At 44.6% G+C, this 23,554-nt stretch overlaps 1 protein-coding gene across 2 annotated transcripts in view; it reads left to right on the top strand.

The window, feature by feature from the left end:
* The first annotated feature begins 802 nt into the window (after positions 1 to 802).
* Positions 803 to 23,554, top strand: part of MACROH2A2 (macroH2A.2 histone) — a 52,993-nt gene continuing 30,241 nt past the window's right edge. Inside the window, exons 1-2 of one of the 2 annotated variants that reach the window (XM_070782288.1) lie at positions 803 to 1,127; positions 21,979 to 22,210. In XM_070782288.1, the coding sequence (XP_070638389.1) occupies positions 22,039 to 22,210 (172 nt within the window). In that variant the 5' untranslated portion in view covers positions 803 to 1,127; positions 21,979 to 22,038. The remainder of the gene's footprint in view (positions 1,128 to 21,978; positions 22,211 to 23,554) is intronic. The other variant, XM_019954061.2, reaches the window with a different exon arrangement.

Below are 23,554 nucleotides of genomic sequence, written 5' to 3' on the forward strand. Positions count from 1 at the left end.
AAATTTGCCTCTCCTTTTGTCAGTCCTTTGACTTACCAAGAGCGGGAGATCAGAGGAAACAAGGATGGCCCATAGCAAGTTAGCTTTTCCCACTGAAATAAACAAATTCCTTTGACTCAACCCCCCTAGCCATGGAGCCCTAGCTAACATAATACAAAGGACAGAACTGGCTTCCAGTAGAACAGAACTACAATAAATTCCATTTTCACACCTGATATTGTCCACCACACCCCCATAAATGTTTTTTTCCCAGAAACTAATAGTAATTGGTCTTTAAGACAATAGCCTCCTGCTAGTCTTAATACCTACCAAAAATACAAATTAACACCCTGTAAAAGCAACTGAACTAAAAATTATGTCCATGCACACAGTCTTACCCATGAAAACATACATCTGCTACTCCAAAGAATATGCAACACTGGATTCTATCTTAATTTATAAAAAGCTAAAAGGCAGACATGGATATAAAGTCTTAGTTCTCGTGGCTGTGGCCACCCAACGCTATCGTCCCAGTGGTGGACACAATCGTTAATGTATTTATTATTCTTTATTATTCTTTAAGGACACGAGACATTGGAAAATGGCATTTTTCCCTTTCACCTTCTAAGGCTTTCCCCAGGACTACCAGATGAACGCCCACGCCACCTTCCTCCACCAAAGGTGGATCCCGCTAACAGGAGACTCTGGATCGAGACCATAGCGCCTCAATCACCAGCTCTGGGGGAAGCCTCATCTTAGCAAGTAGCCTTCAGCGCATCCAGCGGATCCGCCAGCTAAGCGGAGGCCGCGCGGTTTCATCATTAATGCTCCTGAAGGACAATAGCTCATCAAGCCCCACCGAAAGCCCCGGACCCGTCGCGGAGCCTGGGCTGGCGGGGGATGAGGCTGAGCGACTCCTCCTAGAGGTGGTTATGTGGAGAAGGAGCAATCCCTTCTCCCTCCTCCTCCTCCCCCCGCTACTATCCGCGGCCCGGAGAACTGCCGCTTGCCGCCATTGACACGCACAGATAGAACCCAAAGAAAGGCAAAGAGTCCTGCCCGGCACCGGCGCCGCGCCGGCCGAACCTGCGCCCGGGAAGCGGCGCGCGGAGGGCACCGGGCGCCCGGAGCAGGCGGCGCAGCACCAGGTGAGCCCGCCATGGCGGTGGCATTATTGTTCAGGGGGCTTCGGGGTCTGGAAACAAAACGCGCCGCGGGGGCAGTGCAGGGGCCGGAGAAACCCCCTGCCCCTCCCCGCTGCCCAGCCCCTGCGGGCGCTCCCCGGAGAGCCGATCCTTCCCGCAAAAAAAAAAGAAAAAGAAAAATTAATAAATCAAGCTGCCCAACTTGCCTTCTCGGGAAATAAAGGGGGGGGGGGGGATTGCTAAAGAAGCGGTAAAATTCCTGGGGCCGGCGAGGAACCGGGGGCATCTTGGGCAACGAGGGAGGGAGGAGAAGGGATGCGGGGTCCAGCCGCCGGCCCCGGGCGACGCTGGACTCGAGGGAGCGGAGGGCTCCTGGGGATGCGGAGTTGGGGGCGCAGAGGGGGAGAAGGGAGGCGCCCGGCTGCAGAGGAGGGCTAGTCCGGGGGCGGTGGTCTGCGCAGGGGCCGAGAGAGCCCCGGCAAGGCCGCTCTGGGGGCCTCCGAGGGTGCCCAGGTCGGGCGCCGGGTGCTCCGGGCTGACAATGGAAGGGGCGCGGAGGCGCCGGGTGGAGGGAAGAGACCGGGGTCCGGGGACGGGCCGCGCCAGAGAAGGTCAGGCCGGGGACGCGGGCCCCGGGGGCTAGGGTCTGGGGCTGCCGCGCGGTGAGCGGGGCGCCGCGGGCGGCTGCGAGCCCCGGGCCGGTGCGGAGGAGGGTTCGGGGCCGGGCACTCCCCTCCGGTTTCCTTTCCGGGGCGCCCGGTGCCGACGCGCGCGCTGCGCTTTCCCCGGGAAATGGCGGCCCCTCTGCCGCTCGCTTGGGCAGTCCCAGGTTCCCGCTTTGCGCGGGAAAATAATAATAATAATTAGGGTGAAAAGGAATAAAAGTAAAGTGTCTACGACTCAGGAAAGGGCTGCGCCGGGCGCCAGATGCGGAGCGAATCGCGCGCGGGGCGGGGACCAGCCCTGCCTCCCCGGGCGCCCAGCCCGCTCTCCAGGAGCACCCCAGTTCCAGCCTCGCCCGCCTCCAGAATTCGCCCGCGGGTGTCCTTCCCCACCTTTCCTCCTGGGGGCGCCCTCCGCTCCTGCCCTCTTTGTTCCGCACAACCACGGCCAGGGCACTGAGCTTCTAAAGGCCCAAACGCGCCTCCTGTTCCAGTCGTTTCCAGACCCTGATTATTCCTGGCCTGAAATCGGCCGCCGCGGACTTGAATTAATCCTGGTCACTGCTGGGTTTATTGGCAATGGCCCCAGGGTGGGCAAGGGATGAAAGAGACGAGGATAGGCTGAGAAACCACAGCGCGGGTCCCTGTGTATTTTAAGGGGGTGCATCGGCAACCACAGCCCCGAAGCCCTGATGGTAGGCTAAAGGCAGTTTGGGTTTTCCAACAGCGCTAATGAACTAAAGTATTAGCCTTTCTAGCCTTTCTCCAGCCCAGGGGAATTCAAAACCTGGCCTAGGTCTAAGCCCCCTGAGACCTCAGGGGCCCATTCCCCAATCGGCCCAGCACAGCAAACGACTTCCTCATTTTTTTCATTTGTTTTTGTGTCGAAATGCAATTGTACCCTCGCTGGGCTGCGCAGTTGCTATTGAAACGGTTCATTAGGTGGGAGAAAAAGAAACACTATTAAGAGCGAACATGTGTCTTCCTGTATGTTGTTTCTTATTTAGGAGCAGTTCCTTTGTGAAACGCAAACCAAGTTACATGTAATTCTCAATGAGTTCACCTTTAGCTGAAAGCTATCTCTTACCCCTTGTAAAATTCTTCTTATTTTCAAATTAATGTTCAGAACACCAAGATTTTGAACTTCACTAGTCGGTTTTTAGAATTGCTTTAGCTCAAGATTATCATATAAATAAATATAGGCACTGCTTGGAGGGAAGTTTCTCTTGAATCACGTAATTCACACCTTTAAAACCCTTATTTCCTGTATCCACATTTCCTTTAAAAATAAGCCCAGTTCTCACTCTGGTTTTTCCTACCCTGTCACAGTTCCTCCTCACCCAGATCCATTTACTGCCATACTTTGGACATTATTAATGGTTTCCTCTATTTCAAAACCCTGTAAAAGAATTTACCTTCTTGTATCCAGAATGTTCCAAAGACTGTGACCCTGCTCCCTCACCATTCCGTCTTGTCTAGTTCCCGGGGGTTTTGAGGCGCCTTTGGTCTCCTGTTTCCCAGCGTGTGGGACACCCTGCTAGCTATTGTCTGAGATAACCAGGTCTGTTTTCACTGCTTCCTGCCAGCAAGGCGGGAGAGAATCCTGTCTTAGACAACTTAAAATGAAAGATATCTGTAACTTGTTCAAGGAGGAGGTATGTGCAAAAAAAAAAAAAAAAAAAACAACCACCAACTTTCTTAGAATTTTTTTCATTCTCAAAGTTAGATGCTATCTTGGTAAATGCTCTTGAGAAGTGTGTATTAACCAGAGGTGAACGGAAAACTTATGGTTAGAGAGCATTCAACAAGCATTTGTGAAGTACCGGTTATTAAACCCCACTGGATGGGGGAAGGATTCCAAATATGAGGAGATCCTAGACCCTGCTTTCAGAGCGCTTACACCCCCAAACCTAGGAAATAAAATATATATGAAGGTAAAAGAAGGGGAAAGGAGATTAAGATTGGCAAACTAATGGAAAATGGGTACTTTTATATACTGCTGACAGGTGTGTAAATTGATATAGCCTATTTGGAGGGTAGTTTGGCAGCGTTAAAATTAATAATGTGCACATTCTATGACCCAGCAATTCCATTTCTCAGTATATATCGTAGAGAAGCAGGCAGACGTGTACACATATTATGTTATTCCCTTCCATGGCAGAGGTTTGGTAATTTTGAAATTGAAGAAACCTAATGGCCATCAGTAGAGAATGGCTGAATAAACTCTGTACATCTTCTTGGAAATTAGGAAATGGTTAAAAAGAATGAAGTATACCTATATATACTGAGACAGAAAGGTCATTGAGACTTATTATTAATGAAAAAAGCAAATTGTAAAACAATATATATTGAATGGTACCACTTTGATGAAAACAAAATAAAACCATGAATTTGTATAAGTAAAAATGCATACATAAATGGATAGGAAAGGTGTAGAATAAGACACCCACTAAGAGAGACAAGAATTAAAGGGATTGTGGAGGAGTTTAGTCATATTAATCATACCTGTCCGTAACCATTGTTATAATATTTGAAATTTTACAACTTGGATTAATCTGTATGTTGCTTGGATAGCTAAACACAATTAATTTCAAAGTGATTGATAATATGTAATAAAAGCCATAATTTAAATGCTACAACAATTTTTAAAGGGAGAAAAGAATTCTAAGCTGGAAGGGAGGGCTTGGGCAAGGCTTCACAGAGAATGTACCAGGATTGGAGAGAAAGAGGGAAAAGAAACAGGCAGGAGAAGGAAGCCTAATGTAGATGCCAGGCTCTAGCTGGCACCTCCTCTTTCTTCTGCGTGATGATGTACATTCCCTCACAGGCTGAATCCTGGCCTGTCCTGCCTGCCCAGGTGCAGGCTGGGGAGTGAACTAAATGAACAGGTCACAGTTGCTTTCATCGCTATGATTCTGCTGCTGCTAAGTCACTTCAGTCGTGTCCGACTCTGTGCGACCCCATAGACTATGATTCTAGGCATACCTTAAGTTAGAGGTAGAAGGAAAAAATGAGGACATGAGTCCTAACAGTGGTATTGGAAAATGTCATTTTGAAAAGGAATGTAGGGGGCACTTCCCTGGTGGTCCAGTGGTTAAGACTTCGCCTTCCAATGCAGGGGGTGTGGGTTCGATCCCTGGTCTGGGAGCTAACATCCCACATGCCTCAGGGCAAAAAAAAAACAAAAACAAAATAAAACAGAAGCAAAATTGTAACAAATTCAATAAAGACTTTTTAAAAATGGCCCATGTCAAAAAAAAAAAAAAAACCAACTTAAAAATAGATAAAAATGGAAAGGAGTGTGGTGGAAACAAGGATGGGGATTGATTTTCCTCTGGATACTCAATGAGATATGAACTGGGAAGTAGGTTGGAGGGAAAAGTGTTTGAGAAGGTGATCCATTCCCTCTCCCCAAATATTACAAAAGGAACCCCAAAATACTATGCAAGGTGCCAATGGGGATGAAACATACAACAAAGGGTATGAGAAACAGCCCCAGACCAGGGTTCCAGAAGTGGGGGTGAGGGGACTTGGTCTGGTCTCACACAGACTGTAGCCATGGACAAGTTGTTCAGTGACCACCACCCCTCGTTTTATTGTGGCAAAAATTGGGGAGGGGGTCTAAATGACTAATCACTCAGGTCCTTTTCAGCCTTAGGTTATGATGTTGTGAGATCTTATGGGTCTAACATTGTGATGCTTGTGAATTCCCAGGAAGATGGAAGATGGGAATATGAGATTAGAACGAGACGGGCCCAAGGTACCAGGTCTTGAGGGAAACAAGAGCATTCCCACAGAGCATGTGGCTCTTGGTGTTCTCCCAGGACTGTTTCCTTTCCACCCCTTCACATTGCCTCCTAAGAGCAATGAGAGAAGCAGAAAGACATCGCTGAGTTTTAAGCCTCATGTTATACACACATCCAGCACTGTACTATTATAATAGTCACTTTTGAATTAAAATGTTAGCCTGCATTCTATAAAAATAGTCTCTAAAACTTTCTTTTGTGGAAATAAGTCATAATAGCTCATGTTTATTAAATGCCTTCCTGCCTGCCAGGTAACTGTTCCAAGCAGTTTATATGAATCGGTGAGTTTCATTCTTACAACAGCCCTAAAGACAGGTACTGTTGTTATACCCATCTTGCAGAAAAGAGAGGCTAAAATGTGCCCAAGGTCACGGCGCAACTGGTGGGTGGTGGACTTAGGACTCCCACGCAGGCAGTCTCACTCCACCAACCACATCCTCCTGTGTGCGCGGAGAGAACAGGCGGTACCAGCACTCCACTGATTCTCAGATTATGTTCTTTGTAAAGTTTTTTAATGTTATTGTACGCAAATTTTCTGTTAAAACTCTTCTTTATGTCACTATTTTACCTGACTGTGTCAATAAAAGATAAAGAGCATCAGATTGAACCACATCACACTGTACTTTAAACTGTCTTTGTCATGAAGTATTAAATAAGATAAATTTGGTGGTTTCTCTGAAGCCCTTACTGTTCATTTATCCATCTCACCATCCATCATACTTTGCCCGATTTATTTGACTGGCATTGCCAATTTCGACTTGGAATGGAGTAAGTATTTCAAGTCAAAATTCCCATGCTTTGACAGAACGTGTATGGAAACAGGCATAGGACCACCAGCCTCGTACAGGGATGTTTATTTCAGCTGATTCTGTGATGCCACAAGAATTAAGTACAGCAATAGTATAGTTTAGGTCAAAATTGCAACACGTGGTCTGACCAAAGATTTGAAGGTCATTTCTGGGTATGAGAAGTAGTCCTGATGATACAGTTTCGATGCCTAAATGTGGTTATTTCCATGACAACAGGATAAAAATCTAATAGAATGAAATAAAACTTTCTGGGAAAACCCAGGCCCTGTGTTCACTGGTCTGGCCTCAGTAATGGTTCATACACAGAACTGTGTTAACTTGTATTTTTGCTGTCTTCACTGTTCAACAAAAGCATAACAGTAAATAGTGGTGGTAGACTAGAGGTAAGTTCCAGTAGCTCATACCACATAAACTTTTAGATCAGACGATAATTCACTGGGTTCCCCACCAGAGCGCTAAACTTCCAAATCAACCGTCTTCCAGAATTTCAGTAAGGTAGTCATTCACTCAAGCACTGCCCCTGCTTCTAAACTGGATTTTCAGCCCTGGCTATTCTTTAATAAACAGTATAGATCATTGTCTTGGGGTGGAAAAGAAACGAGCCGTAAAACTCAGTAAAGTTTTTCAGGCCTGCGTTTTCTTTTCTGTGGCTATCATGGGTGATGGAATAGTGACTTCAAAGGAAAGATCACCAGCATATGATTTAATTCTACCCGATTGTTCCATTTCTAGGAATAAAGTAACAGATGGGGGTGGGGGGTCAGAAGAAGTGACATTTTAAGCATCTTCCTAGAGTAGCAGCAACTTTTAGGTCAGAAAGGACCTCAGAGGTCCGCTAGCACCATGGTTCTCCAGTGGAGTACCACAGGCCCAGAGTTCCTTGGAGGCCCAAGACAATAAAGAGTGGGGACCAAGCCGCCAAGCTTCCCAGGCCTTCCCCATTTCAATCTGCATAACTCCCCCTCTTTCTGTGTGTTATATATATTCTGAAAGATTTTTCGTTTGAGTGAAAGGTTCTGAAAAATCAACTGATTTGCCCGAGGGCCACAGCTGGTCGATGCAGACCTGGAATCCTTCCATAGCCCCGCCATAATGCACACTGAGGTCTAGCTTGTTCCGCCCGCAGATGGAATGGCACCGTATGGCTGGCAATCTCCTTACTGTTGCAGATGATACAACCTGCCAGGGCCCCAGACTATGGGGGACACTCACCACTTTAACCAGGGAGCAACACTGCCTGTCACCAACATAGAACCGAAGCAACAGTCCCCCAGCCACTGTTGCCCACAAGGTAACCACTGCCTGAGGACTGACCGTAAGGAACACAAGGTGGGGAGAGGCAGGCAGGGGGAGGGGTGGAGGAGGAGGGGCTCCAGGACAGCTGCCTCTGCTCAGCATGCAGTCTGTTGTAGCCGTGAGAGCCCGCAAGTGGCGCCACCTGTATCCTCAGTGGCCCAGCAGCATTGGATGTCTCTGGAAGCCCCTGGTGGGTCAGGCAGCACAAGGGGCTGCAGCCCACTCACTGACGGACTGGTCCACTTACCCACCACCAAAGGAGGCTACATCCCCTTCCCTCCCACTGAGCAGCTCATCTGGGTTCAAAGCTAGTCCCCTGCAAGGACAGGTCACTGTAATAACAAAACACCTCTCTGTTAATCTGAAACTACTCGATTTTAAGGAAACAGAGTAGCATGCCCACTGTTCTGATTTGTTAATTCTCAAAAGAGCAAAAAGACAAAACCAGGCTGGACCCAGTGAAGGGTTTTCTTTTATTATGTTTTCTGTGAATAAATAGATTCAGGAAGGCAAACTGGTTCATTTTCTTCTGGGATGTGTTACTAACTCAGAATCAAAGAGAATTCAAAGTATTTTTATTCATTCATGTATACTCATTTCTCATCTAATTAATACCATAGGTGGCCAAATGTATTTATGTTAGAAAGAAACAGAAGGCTAATAACAAAGAAGAAAGGAAAGAAAAAAATCCTTAACTCTGGTTCAATGAAGACAAAATGTTTTAAGAGTCACCAGAGATAATTGAGGAATATAAAATTTCTTATCCAGAGATTGTATAAGACTCGGGGCTTCCTGGTGGTCCAGTGGTTAAAACTTTGCCTTCCAATGCAGGGGGTACAGGTTCCATCCCTGGTTAAGGAGCTAGGATCCCACATGCCTCATGACCAAAAAACCAGAAACAATGTTGTAACAGATTTTTACTTTAAAAATGGTCCACATCAGAAAAAAAATCTTAAAAAAAAAAGTCACCATGTACTACAGTAGCAGCAGATAACCTAAGTCCACTCCACATCGGCTCCATCCCACGCTCTGCTCTCCATCCCTTCTAAAATGTCTCAGACAGCCGCATATCTTCTGCCTCTGAATTAGAAAGAATGTGCTGGCAGTTGATTTTCCCGCCAGATTATTCCAGGACATGACTTGAAATGCTTTTTGAAACAGGACTGATTTGTAATCCGATAGTATAATTTAAATAAATTGGGTTAATGCTTGGTTCTAACGTTCGTGGTTGGTTAATTTAGTTAATTTGATCCGTGTCATCCTGATGAAATTGCATTTGATATAGCTCTTTACATTATAAATTGTTAATGCGCTTTAACATATATGACGATAAAATTATTGACTCTTCTCATTCACTTAGAGGTGGCCTTGGAAGAAAATGGTTTGGAAAGTATTACTTGTGCAATAATGATTTGCCCTTGGAGTTCATAAATGGAAGTGTAATAGAGCAAGTGATTTAGCTAGCTCTACTGAAAATGGTTTTTACAGCTACAAAATAATACTAATAAACTACTATTATTTTAATACAGTACTTATGGTAACACACTGAAATATGTTAGAATTTTATCAGGTATGAGACTGGAATTTTTTTTTCCTACCCTTTAAAAACATATTTCTACATACAGTTAATGTATTTACATTGAATTCCCTTATGTCCTACCTAATTTTATTTCATCACATTTTATTCTCCCAAAGGATAGTTTTGAAATGACAAAGTAAAGATGCTTATTGCAGGATCTGCTTTGTTTTTTCATAAATATTTACAATAGAAAATATTCTGAAGCACAGTACGACAGATTAGGGAAATATCATGGGAACTGAAGATGAATAAATTGAATAAATTTCAGCAATTTTAAAACGAATCCATTAGGGGATGACACTGTGAATTTCATGATTATAAACGTTACAGAAGTTTGTTTTTAAATTTATTTCTATCATTCAAAAGAGAGAAGACCTCTTAGTTCTAGATTTAAAATAATGTATGTATAAAAGCATTTTGATTTATATACTTCTGAAGGGAATGACCTCAAAAGAGTATTTAAAATAAACTATCTTGATAGTCTAGATCCTTCGTCAAGGTGGCTCATCAGCCCAATCAAACTACACCTGTGACACACTGGCCTGTAATCATTGCTGCCAATCTCAAATGCAGAGTGCTGTCTTTTTTTAAAAGACGGTTTGCTGAAGCTCAGAGGCAGAAAAAGTGGTCATTTAAATCAGAATTGCTGGCGGCTGCTAACAGGCCATCTTGCCAGTTGGCTACTTTGTCTTGTTCCTCATCAGCTTGTATATAATAAAAACTTCAAGAAGTTGGGGCATGAAACTTAGTTTACTCTCGATCAGCTATTTATGCTTGAGAAAGAACTTATTTAAATTAAAGAAAGATACTGGTCTAAAAAGAGCTTCCCTGGGAGCTCAGCTGGTAAAGAATCCCCCTGCAGTGCGGGAGACCTGAATTCGATCCCTGGGTTGGGAAGATCCCCTGAAGGAGGGCATGGCAACCCACTCCAGTATTCTTGCCTGGAGAATCCTCATGGACAGAGGGTTGCAAAGAGTCGGACACAACTGAGTGAATAAGCACACAGCACACACATTGTTCTAAAGAAACCAGATTATTTTATCTTTTCATGAAGGTAGTCAGTGTATTAAGTAAAGTTTGCTGTTTCTCACCAAGAGCAATTCATTTTAATAAGGGCAAATGCTTGCTTAGGATGTTTTCTTTCCTTCCACTCCTCCCATCTGGGATTACAGTATAGTTTTAAATATTGTTTATAGGAATTCCATATGCTACAATTATGCAAATACAGACACACTGAATCTAATTCTACTAGTGAGTCTTATACAATCTTTCTTTTTGATGTGGATAGTTTTTAAAATCTTTACTGAATTTACTGGCCTTCCCAGGTGGCCCTACTGATAAAGAACCTGCCTTCCTGTGTGGGAGACATAAGAGACACGGATTCAATCCCTGGGTTGGGAAGATCCCCTAGAGGAGGGCATGGCAACCCACTCCAGTATTTTTGCCTGGAGCATCCCATGGACAGAGGAGCCTGGTGGACTACAATCCATGGGGTCAAAACAGTCGAATGTGACTGAAGTGACTTAGCACGCTGAAGTTATTACAGTATTGCTTCTGTTTTATGTTTTGAGGTTTTGGCCGAGAGGCATGTGGGATCTGAGCTCCCTGACCAGGGATCAAACCCAAGCTCCTTGCGACAGAAAATAAAGTCTTAACCACTGGACTGCTAGGGAAGTCTGAGTCTCCTACAATGTCTTGATAAGAAATTTTATATTCCTCAGTTGTCTCAGGACCAGTTAGTTTCCACTGACTCACCTGGTGATGAAAGTAAATCTGAATTTTTCAATATGCCATTCTTAATCACAAAACTCTTGAGCTTTTTCTCTTTACTGGTATACTCATATCTAGGCTAATTCCCAAGTGATGTTTGTTAAGATGTTAAATTAAAATGACACTTTTGATTTCCAGTCCTAAGTGATGGACTCTGAGCACCTGAGCTTTCCTAGAGCACATGAGCTTTTCCTCTGGAGCCCACAAAAATAATGGTAAAAGATGTACAAAGAAAATAAGCCCTTCGCAGCCAAGCAGTGGGGGCTGGTGATGGTCATCCGCAAATGGGAGGGAGATTTCAGCAAATTTTTTTCTGTGACTGAAAGCACATAGAAATGTAGATGGCATCACAGAAAGAGCCACAGCTAAGAATAAAAGGAGGAGGGAGCTGCCCTGAAGTTGGGCAGGATGGAAAATGGAAAGTCATTGAAGGTCTGTCTCCAGAACAGCTAGGTGAATGTGTCTCTCTCCCTCCCCTACTCCGAGTAGGGCTTCTGTCAACCTGGCATTTATCCTCCAAACTGACGATCTGAGGTTTCTTCTCTAAAGAAACTGAACAACTGCAGAGCAGATCTAGAATCTGGAGGATGGGTATGGCTCCACCAAGTAAAACTCTCATTCTGGCATTAGAGGGCTCTCAGTTCCTAACCAGGCATCCTAAGATGATGCCTGCTAGTTGGCATGCCCCATGCATGTACCCTGAGGTCCCAAACAGGAACAGTGCCTGCCAAACAATAGCTGTGGAAAGCTTTTCTGTCTGCCTGTAGTAAGCAACCATGTCTTTCATTCTTAAATATGAATGCATGCCCAAAGATCACCAGACATGGTAGGAAAGCCAACATGAAAAAGAAAGATGAAATAAATGGGACGACTGAGTCGAAAACCTCAGATGACACCACCCTTATGGTAGAAAGTGAAGAAGAACTAAAGAGTCTCTTGATGAAAGTGAAAGAGGAGAGTGAAAAAGTTGGCTTAAAGCTCAACATTCAGAAAACGAAGATCATGGCATCCAGCCCCATCACTTCATAGCAAATAGATGGGGAAACATGGAAACAGTGTCAGACTTTATTTCGGGGGCTCCAAAATCACTGCAGATGGTGATTGCAGCCATGAAATTAAAAGACGCTTACTCCTTGGAAGGAAAGTTATGACCAACCTAGACAGCATATTAAAAAGTAGAGAGATTACTTTGCCAACAAAGTCCATCTAGTCAAGGCTATGGTTTTTCCAGTGGTCATGTATGGATGTGAGAGTTGGACTGTGAAGAAGGCTGAGCGCCGAAGAATTGATGCTTTTGAACTGTGATGTTGGAGAAGACTCTTGAGAGTCCCTTGGACTGCAAGGAGATCCAACCAGTCCATCATAAAGGAGATCAGTCCTGAATATTCTTGGAAGGACTGATGCTGAAGCTGAAGCTTCAATACTTTGGCCACCTGATGCGAAGAGCTGACCCGTTTGAAAAGACCGTGATGCTGGGAAAGATTGAAGGCAGGAGAAGGGGACGACAGAGGATGAGATGGTTGGATGGCATCACCGACTCAATGGACATGAGTTTGGGTAAACTCCAGGAGTTGGTGATGTACAGGAAAGCCTGACGTGCACAGTCTATAGGGTTGCAAAGAATCGGACAGAACTGAGCGACTGAACTGAACTGAGTCTAAATTATTAAATAATTTAGAGAAAGAAGATGATGTAAACACACCCCAGCTAGTTTCAGGGAGATTGGAAGACATGGTGCATTCATAAAAAAAAAAAAACAAGATGCTATGAAAAAGGAACAATCAAAGAACAAAAAAGAATGCTCAGAAATTAGCAATATGATTACTAAAATTAAAAAGATGGGGACTAGCAGCCCAGTGGTTAGGACTCCACACTTCCTGCAGGGGACATAGGTTCAATTCCCTAGAGGGAACTAAGATCCTGCATGGGAAGAAAAGGAGTGAGGAGAGAAATTTAAAAGCCTGAGAATCAGAAGGAAAAGGTTGAGACTTGGGGGAGCAATCTGGGAGATCCAAGTCCTGGTTTACAGACATCTGATTAAGAGACAGGTAAAGGGAGAAGTGGGAGAAATAAAAGAGATGGGGGAAATAATCAAATACATAACAGGAAAAAATTCCAGGAGTTCTGAAAAATTTTAAGATTGAACAGGCTTATCATCAAGTGCTGACACCTAGACACATCCTTGTAAAGTTTTAGAACATGCAGAGAAAATTTAAAAGCTTGGGGGATTGGGGTCTACCAAACTTCTCTGTAAAACTGAATGCCAAAAATGATGGCTCAATGGCTTCAAAACATTGAAGCAAAATGACTTTGATGCTAGAAACTGCACCAAATAATAATCCAAAGATCATTCAATAAGGACAATTTCATTTGTGTAAGAAAAAGTTTACCTCTCAGCACTGTCCCTGAAGAGCAACATGAGGCAGGTAAAAGGAAAACAAGGGAGAACGCCAATAAGGAGGAAGTCATGGCATCCAGGATGAGCTGGGAAGACAGCCCCAGGATGACCACTCCACCCTGGAGCCCAGGGCAGAGGGCTCCAGGAACAATGTCTCTGGGGAAAAAGTGCCCCCTGCAAACAACCGTGTGACCTAGAAGCTGGGTGATGCCCCAACCAGGGATCAAACCCAAACCCCCTACAGTGAAGGCTTCCCCAAGGGCTCAGCAGTAAAGAATCCATCTGCAATGCAGGGGACGCAGGTTCGATCCCTGGGTCGGGACGATCCCCTGGAGGAGGAAATGGCAACCCACTCCAGTATTCTTGCCTGGAAAATCCCATGGACAGAGGAGCTTGGTGGGCAACAGCCCGTAGGATCACAAAGAGTCAGACACGACTGAGCATGAGAGCACTAGTCAATCTCAGTGAAAGCCGGGAGTCCTAACCACTAGGCCACCAGCGAACTCCCAAGGCAAATTTCTCTTCTGTCAACAAGAGCAAAGATAAGTACAGTCAACCCTCATTGTTCATGGATTCCATATATGCTAACTTGCCCACTCACTGAAATTTATTGGTAAGCCAAAAATCAATACTTGTGGCACTTTCGCAGTCATTCAAAGACATGCACAGAGCAGGAAAAGCTGACCCATCCACTGCACACCTTCCCAGCTGAGAAGGGGAAGGCCACACTCTGCCTTCTTGTTTCATCTTCCGCCTTATACGTGAGTCTTCATCGTGGTCTATTTAGTGCCATGTTTTTCAGTTTTGTGCTTTCTGTTAGTAACCTCACTGTTCAAAATGACCCCCAAGCGTAGTCTTCAAGTGATGTCTAGTGTTCCTAAGGGCATGGAGGCTGAGATGTGCCTTATGTAGAAAATATGTGTGTTAGATAAGCTCTGTTCAAGCAAGAGTTATTGATGCTGGCCGTGAGTTCAGTGTTAGTGAATCAACAATTCATATTACATAAGGTGTCTTTGAACAGAAACATACATCAGACAAGGCTGTGTATTGATCCGTTGATGAAAATGTTGTGATCAGAGGCTCACAGCAACCCAACCCTGTTTCCCCAAAACAGTTGTTCACCACTCACTAATGCAGTGTCCTGCCTACTTTATAGAACACATTATAGCACATGGAACTCTGCTCAATGTTATGTGGCAGCCTGGATGGGAGGGGAGTTTGGGGGAGGATGGGTACATGTGCATGTATGACTGAGTCCCTTTGCTATCCACCTGAAATAATCAACATTGTTAACTGGCTATACTCAATATAAAATAAAGTTTTGTTTTTTTAAAAAAAAAGAACTACTGCACAAGGATATATATATATCAAGGATCAACTGTAATTACACAAATACCTCATTTTATTGTGCTTTGCAAATACTGCAGTTTTTTACAAATTGAAATTTTGTGGCGACCCTGCCTTGAACAAGTCTACTGGAGCTGTACTTAGTGTGCCTCTGTCACATTGTAGTAATTCTCACAGTATCTCCAACGTTTTCGTGATTATTATTTTTGTTACAGTGATTTGTGATCAATGACCTTGGATGTTTCTGTTGTAGTTGTTTTTGGCATCTTTTTAGCAGTAAATTATTTTTTAATTAAGGTATGTACATATTTTTAAACATACTGCTGGTGCTGTGTGCTTGGTCGCTCTGTTGGGTCCGACTCTTTGTGACCCTGTGGACTGTAGCCCGCCAGGCTCCTCTGTCCATGGGGATTCTCCAGGCAAGAATACTGGAGTGGGTTGTCATGCCTTCCTCCAGGGGATCTTCCCAACCCAGGGATCAAACCCAGGTCTCCCACATTGCAGGCAGATGATTTTTTACTGTCTGAGCCAACAGGGAAGCCCAAGACATACTGCTATTGCATGCTTAATAGACCACAGTGACGTGAAAACATAACTTTTTTATGTGCTGGGAAGCCAAAAAATTCGTGTGGCTCACTTTCTAGGGTTATTCTGGAGCTACACCTACAATATCTCTGAGGTATGCCCGTAGTAACTTGGGTGTGTGTGTGGAGTGTCCTAGCATTGAACCACAGAGAAGGAAGTGTGATGCCAGCATCCCACTCAGGTCTGATGGGAACGATGTTTACAAAGCCTTCATGTAAATGCTATTCATTGGCATTTATTTTTAAAATTTCACCTAGGCACATGTTGTAATTCGGGATAGTGGAAAATACAGAAGAGAGAGGTGGAAATAGGGAAGTAAAGTCAGGAGGTGAGGGCCAAGGAAAGATTGGGGCCCGCACATCCTCATTTTACATGGCGAAGGCTCAGGAATCAGTATCTAAAGTTGTGTGTGTGAAAGTTGCTCAGTCGTGTTCAACTCTTTGCGACCCCATGGACTATACAGTCCATGGAATTCTCCAGGCCAGAATACTGGAGTGGGTAGCCTTTCTCTTCCCCAGGGGATCTTTCAACCCAGGGATCAAACCCAGGTCTCCCACATTGCAGGCGGATTCTTTACCAGCTGAGCCACAAGGGAAGCCCAGCAATACTGGAGTGGGTACCCTAACCCTTCTCCAGCAGATCTTCCAACACAGGAATCGAACTGGAGTCTCCTGCGTTGCAGCCGTTCCTTTACCAACTGAGCTGTCAGGGAAGCCCTAAAGTTGATGGAGTCGGTGATGGGGATTGAAACATATTATTTAAAGTTTTCAATGCAATCAGTGGTGGAAATAAAATGATAAACTTCTTTACCTTTTCACTTTATTTTACTGTTGTGTGCAAGTATTAAATTTAAAGATAAATTCAAAAATTTTAAATAACTCATGTAACTTTCTTGTTTTCCCTGCTTTAGGGAGACCCCGAGCAAGTCCTAATTATATGTTTCAGCTTATATAAGCTCACAGAGAATTTAGGGTCTCGGCCATTTTTTTTCACAAAACCCAGAAGAAAAGCCTTCCATTCCATTTATTAAGTGGTTCAGTCTCAACAACTTAATAAGTATTTCTGTCCTAACAATTTCGTAGCCATTTGAAAAAATAATAACACATGAACTAGGAGAACAATTGCATCCCATTCTTAGATAACCAGGGATAAGTTAGAAAGAGGGAGTGTACACCTATTGGACACTACATGATTTCTCCCACCTTGGAATCAGATTGAACACCCCGTTCTCATTCACATTCATTTTCACCCCGCACTTGCTTTTAATCACAACAGCCAGTAACTCAGCTTTGCAAAGATACGGAATCACCGAAAGGAAGATAGTACAATCTACCCTGAACCACCGGTGGAACCACAATAAGCTGGTGGTTGTGGAGGCAACCAGAGGTTGACTATCACCAAAGTCCACTTGAAAGCTTAAACATTTGCTGTTTTGTCCCACGGTCCCTTGGCACACAGTTTGGGAACCATGGCTCTAGCATCTTTAAAACTTTATTATGATCTGTCATGCAACTTCATTGGAAAATATTTGAGGACAAAGGCCATGTATATTTTACAGCTATCTAATGTAGTTTCTTGTTCAAAAATAAGTGCTCCATAAATACTTTCATTGAATCTATGATCTCATAGATTGTAAGATGCATACTGATTTCTAGAGATTAAAAAAAAATTTAAGTGCGTCATAAAATCAATGAAATACAATAGTTATTTAAATAGGCTGGTGTGATTTTTATTGCCCATGTCTGAGTCAGTGCTGCAATTTAATATTTACCCTTGTGATACCTGTAAAATGAAAAGTGATTTCAGGCAACAATACTGGAGTGGGCTGCCATTTCCTTCTCCAGGGGATCTTCCCAACCCAGGGATCAAACCCAGGTCTCCCGCATTGTAGGCAGATGCTTTTTACCGTCTGAGCCACCAGGGACGTCCCTGGTGATACCTGTAAAGTCTAACCCATGTTCTTATGGACTTAAAACCCAAGCATAAAAATAAATCCTAAAACAACAGAGTCTGATATGCCCTCTTCCCCAGCACATACAAAACCAGTGGTGTTCTCCCAACCACTGTGCTCCCAGAGGTGAAAGCCAGTGAGCAGGCAACACTCATTTTCCCTGCCTCTTCCCTGAGTTTTATTTTCCTGCCCTCCCTCAACTTAACATGCTTACAACTCTTCTGTCCACTTTGCAAGTCATTATGAGACTTTATATAGTAGTCCTACCTTAGTCTTCCAGATGTGGAAGGACAGGTATGATGCGGATCTGGCTTGTATCTGGTCTGCTTTCCCATTCCTCTCGTCCCCCACGTAGTGTGTATAACCACTGGAAGAGCTTCATCCAGCCATCTTCCTTCTTCAGTCCTATAAACAAACATCACACTATAGTCCTTAAGCTCTGCCTAATTAGAACAGAACTTGTTTTCGAGAAGGTAAGTAAATGTAAACATTTAATTATTAGTCTAGTGAAACAAGTTTCACATTGCCCAGTTCTTTTCTCTTTCCAGGAGTGCCCCTCCACAGAGATTCATATTCACAAGAGTAGGGAAACCTGCATTCAAGTCTTCTAACTCCTGTATTACCAAGCCTGCATAGAGTCAGGGGTGGTCTGGAAAAGAAGAAAGTTAAAGGTTATCTTTTCTCACCACTTTAGGCAGAGTCCCGCACAGGCTGGGGGGCAAAGCGGGATTTGGCAAGTAGGGTCTTCTCTCAAGTGGGCCAAGGAGGTTCTACCCTTCCTTCCATCTATGGGTCCCGGCAGGTGTGACCTATTAGCTCCCATGAGCCTGCTGTCTGCTTCCCCGAAGGATTCCTGGACGTGGTCTGATTCTTTCACTGTGCAGGGGCCTCCCAGCCCTCGAGGCCAGGAGTTAGGCTGCTTAAACTCAGCACAATGCCTGCACATGCAACCGGAGGGAGACCCCTTCCAGGGCCCGAGAGTGGGCTCTCGTCTAACCCTTGGAAATGAATTGTCCAAGGAGACACAGCTACTGATAAAACAAAAGACTATAGGCAAGGGGGTGGAGAGCAGCAGGGTAAGGGAAGCCAGGAGAACTGCTCTGCACTTGGCTCACTGTCTCGGGTTTTGGTGGTGATGGGGTTAGGTTTTGGGTTGACTCTGGCCAGTCATCTCGCCTGTGCCCATACTTGGTCTGACTCAGGGTTCTTCCTAGTGGCACGGGCATCTCTCAGCCAAGATAGGTTCCAGCGTGCGGGTTTCCGGGAGGTTGGCAGAATATATCACTCTCCTGATCAGGACCTCCTGTAGTGAGACTTGTAGTTCATGCAAATGATTATTATTGTGCCTGGCCACGGCAACTGGTTTTGGTCACTCATTTCCTATCAAAAAGACAGGTCTGCAGACACAAAGACTCTCCAGTCCTACTAAAGCACATGCAACGGTCAGCCTCACATTTAGACTTCAAATAGCACTGCATCCCTAACTCTAAGGCCCTTTGGTTGTTTAGTCGCCAAGTCGTGTCCTGTTTTGCGACCCCATGGACTGTAGCCACCAGGCTTCTCTGTCCGTGAGGTTCCTCAGGCAAGAATACTGGAGTGGGTTGCCATGTCTGGAAATCAAAGGAAGAAATTCTCGATACAAAATGCAGTGTTTGGGGTGATCCCTACATTTTATAGTGTTCAGCTCGTACGTTACTTTGTTTGATCTAACCCTTGTTTTCCTTTCTTGGCTATTTTATCTTCATGAATGTGTTAGGCATCAATTCCCTAAAGTCCCCTATTTCTCTTCTACCGCCAGTCCTCATTACCAACTTGTAGGGCAATTTGTGACTCCACTTGGCTGATTCTGGGAGAGCCCCTGGGTGGCTTTATTATGCACACCTAGTCATTCTTTGTCTGTTTCCATCTGAGAAAATGTCCTGGGCTTGGGGGGATGAAGGGGTCCTGCCCTCGTGGCATTTGTGCTCCGTGGGTTTTGCTCTCTGTCAGAGAGATTATGACTATCAGCACGTTGTACTGTAGCCATAGAGTATATCCTCCTGTGATGGGCTTCTCAGGTGGTTTCCTTGACAACCACACCTACTAATCCTCCCCCTCCCCCAACTTACAGTAACTGGAAAAAGCACATAATTGGTTTAGTGGAGTTACCAACACTAACACATCTTTATGCACCTGCACAGGGTTTTAACTCCAGAACTCATTTCTTAAAGAGACTACGCTTCTTTTTGTTTGCAGCAAATGCACAGAAATGTGGAAGTTCTAAAAACATTGATCCTGTCTTATCCTTGTGCCTTACTGGGAAAGAGATAAAGTTCTTAGGCTATTTGCTCATCTTTCTCGTACTTAACTTTGATGAATACCTACATCTCTCGGTGGCAAAATGACATAAAATAGGAGTGCAGTAAGTACATAAGAACAACATAACATTCTTACATAAGAATGTATGTAATGTATGTAGTAAAAATGCCTCTAACTTACATCATTTACCTCTGAGATAAGAGGGTGCTGAGCATGGGTTTTGTTGCTAATTCCATAGTTTTTATATAAAAATTCTCAGTCATACAGAGTAATCAGATACTTTAGAAAATTGAACTCCATGTTCAGTCTTCCATCTGGATTAAATAAATCCCAGTTCTGTATCTTTCATATTAGTCATGAGTTAATCTAGCACTTTCTTCTGTCATTTTTTTTTTACTTTCATTGACATCTTGGCTGTTGGCAAACCGACCGAGCCAAAATTTGTGTTGTCTCGACAGGTAGAACCAATTTTATTTTTGACCTTCTCATTTTCCATCCACAAAGAAAATGGCCACTGAAAATAATGTTGCCCTTGGGCCAGAGAGGTTTGATTCCCTAACATTTTTCCTAGAAAACTTCTGTTTCCTTTTCTTTGGTCCTTCTTGTTTGTAATTTGCTTTTACTTTTTCTAGCCTATATTCCTTTTTTTTGGTTATAATACTCTCTCCACCAACAGGTTAAGCTCTATTACAATTCTCTGAATTAGTTTTAGCCTTACAAAGGCTTCTTCAGAAGTATATAATTATTTTTCATCTTTGCACTAAAGATAGCTTCCTGAAATGACAATGAATCATATACGTATCTCTCCATGCATTGTACTGAAGTCACCTCTTTGTGCTGATTCTGAAGTTCCTCCCCCAAATCACCCTGGGTTCCCCATTCCAAAGAGCAAGAGTCTGAGTTGCACTGTGGTTTTTCATTTGCTTGTTACTCTGCATTAGCATATTCAATAAAACTGCCTCTTCTGGCATATTTCTGTTTGCAAGGATGCTACATTACTAGAGAATTTAGAGAAGTGTTTCCGTCTAAAAGGTGCACATCAGCTCTGAGTTGTGGGTCAAAGCTAACCATTACGATAGGCATGGCCATATTAACTTTGTACTATTTATTAACAAGAGGCAGAAGCAAATCAGGGCAAAGAGGAACCATATTGGTTTGCTTGGTGCTGCTGTAACAAGTTATCCCCCAAATTTAGTGGCTTTGAACAATACAAATTTATTCTCTTTACAGTTCTAGAAGTCAGAAGTCCAAAATCATTTTGTTTCTTAAACTTAATTAATTTTATTATTTCTTTGCCTAGCTGGGGCTTCATTGCTGCACATGGCTTTCTCTAGTTGCCGTGAGCAGGGGCTACTCTGTAGTTTGAGTGAGCGGGCTTCTCGTTGCGGTGGCCTCTCAGGTTTCGAAGTGCTAGTCCTAGGCTCGTGGGCTCAGCAGTTGTGGCGCATGGGCTTAGTTGCTCCTCTGCATGTGGGATCTTCCCAGACCAGGGAGCAAACCTGTAGCCCCTGCATTGACAGGCGGATTCTTATTCAGCGGACCACCAGGGGAGTCCCAAGATCATTTCCAGTGGGCTAAAATGAAGATGTCAGCAGGGCTGGTTCCTTTGGGATGCTCTGAGGGGAGAATCCATTTTCTGGTGTCAGCCTGTCGCTCCTCTCATCTCCCTCCCTTCTTAGAAAGACCCTTGCAATTACATTAGACCCACCCAGATAATCCAGGATCACCTCTCCCACTTAATCACATCTCCAAAGTGTCTTTGGCCACATGAGTGAGTGATAGTCGCTCAGTTGTGTCCAGCTCTTTGCAACCCCAGGGACTGTAACCCACTAGGCTCCTCCATCCATGAGATTCTCCAGGCAAGAATACTGGAGTGGGTTGCCATTTCCTTCTCCAGGGGATCTTCCTGACCCAGGGATAGAACACGTGTCTCCTACACTGCAGGCATATTCTTTACCATCTGAACCACCAGGGAAGCCTACTTATGAAAAGACATTTCTGAGTATAAAGACAGGTCAACTAAAAAGTATCCACAGATACATGCTTGAGTAGCCAGTTCATAGGTTCTGGAGATCATGAAGTGGATTTCGTTGGAGACTAACCACCGGGTATCCCTCTCCTGAGTTTCTGTGGCCTCTCCTACGGAGGCTGGGCTGGCTGGGTGGGAAGGGGAGTTGTTTGTGGGTGGGCGTGCCGACACCCAGCTCCCCATCTGCAGCACCCTGCAGTGGCAGCCAGGTCTCAGCTACCTCCCCGGGGCTATCAGGTGGGTTGCAGGTGCCCTGGGGCTGCACCACGGTTCTCAAGCCATCAGCCAGTCACCCTTCCTCACCCTGCCATCTTTCCTTTCCAGCATTGAGTCAGTGCCCGGAGGCCACCGTGTAAAGCAAGCTGCGAGGGAAACTAAGGCAAGATGTCGGGCCGGAGCGGGAAGAAGAAAATGTCCAAGCTGTCGCGTTCAGCCAGGGCCGGGGTCATCTTCCCGGTGGGCAGGCTGATGCGGTACCTGAAGAAAGGGACGTTCAAGTACCGGATCAGCGTGGGTGCTCCCGTCTACATGGCCGCAGTCATCGAGTACCTGGCAGGTAATGTGAACACACAGGTCAGGTAACCCCTCCCAGGTAACCCTCTCCCTCCGCCCACCCCTACACCCAGGCTGGGCAGGGGAGCCTTGATTTGCCCTGTATCTGTCTCAGGGTCACTGTGGGGGGTATTGGGGTTTCGGGTTGCCTGATTGACTAAAACTGACTCCTGCAGGCTTTAGGGAAGAGGACAGAGGATCAACATGAAGGGAAGAGAAACAAAGGGACTTTCCTAGACCACCCCAAGAGAGGTGTGTCTTGCTGTATACAAATGTAATATGTAAATTTCTAGGCTCCCGCAGAAGACAGACTACAGGGAAGATAGGGGCTTGCTATTCATTTTGCAGGAGTTTTTCACTTTTACTTCAGGGTCCTCACTTCAGTACTCCTGCTGTACTGAACTCAATGTCCATAAATAATGGACTCAGTGTCCATAAGTAATGTTGAATCCGGCACTGAAAGCATCTTCAGTTGGTCCTATAAAGCCAACAGTATTTTAATTTTACTCTCCATTACAGAGGTGGTCCTCTGTCTACAGATATATTGGAAATAGTTTTCTATGTTGGTTGCTAAATTTTTTTTTTTTTTATTTACTGAAAGATGACATTTTTGTTGTGTGTGGTCTCTATCTATTTGAGGACGTTATATTTAGCTTTTTTGTTGTGGCTCTCTTATGTCTTAAACAGAAACCAAACTTCACAGTATCAAAGCATATATACATATATAAAATCTATAAGTATAAAAATACATATGAAGAAATGTGATTAGTTCCTTGAGAGGTCATTTTAGCCATCAGCAACAATATCCCTGACTTTGTCCAAGGTTAACAAATTCTCCAGATACCAGGGTTAAATCCTAGTTAAGTCCATGGGGGTAACAGAACAAACCTCCCCAAACTGTCTACCCGGGAAGCCGAGCTCCCTGGAGTGGCAACATGACCCAGCTTCTGTCACCAGGTCCCTCTTTCCCTCCTGCTTCTTCAAGAGCAGCCTCTTCCTTCTCTTTATCTACTCAGTCCTGTTCTGCCCCAACACTCACCAAGCAACACTTACTGGCAGGAGGTTTGCTGTGATCCACCCGTGGAAACCTCCTCCCCCTGGAGCTTCCATCAGGCAGACCTTGGCATCTTGAGTCTTTATCTTCTCATGAAATGAAACCCTGATTCCTGAGCTAGAAGTCTTTTGGGAGGATCCTTTAGGAGGTTGGAGAGAAGGGCAGGAGAGATCTGAAAGGCAAATCAATCAAGTGTGATACAGCAGTGCTTTTCAAAGTGGGGGTCGCTCTGGGAATCTTGTGGACAAAGTCAGGGGTAAGGCCTGAGACGCTGCATTTCTAACACGCTACAAT

This window comes from Bos indicus, chromosome 28, assembly GCF_029378745.1.
Source record: "Bos indicus isolate NIAB-ARS_2022 breed Sahiwal x Tharparkar chromosome 28, NIAB-ARS_B.indTharparkar_mat_pri_1.0, whole genome shotgun sequence".
Taxonomy (NCBI): Eukaryota; Metazoa; Chordata; class Mammalia; order Artiodactyla; family Bovidae; genus Bos; species Bos indicus.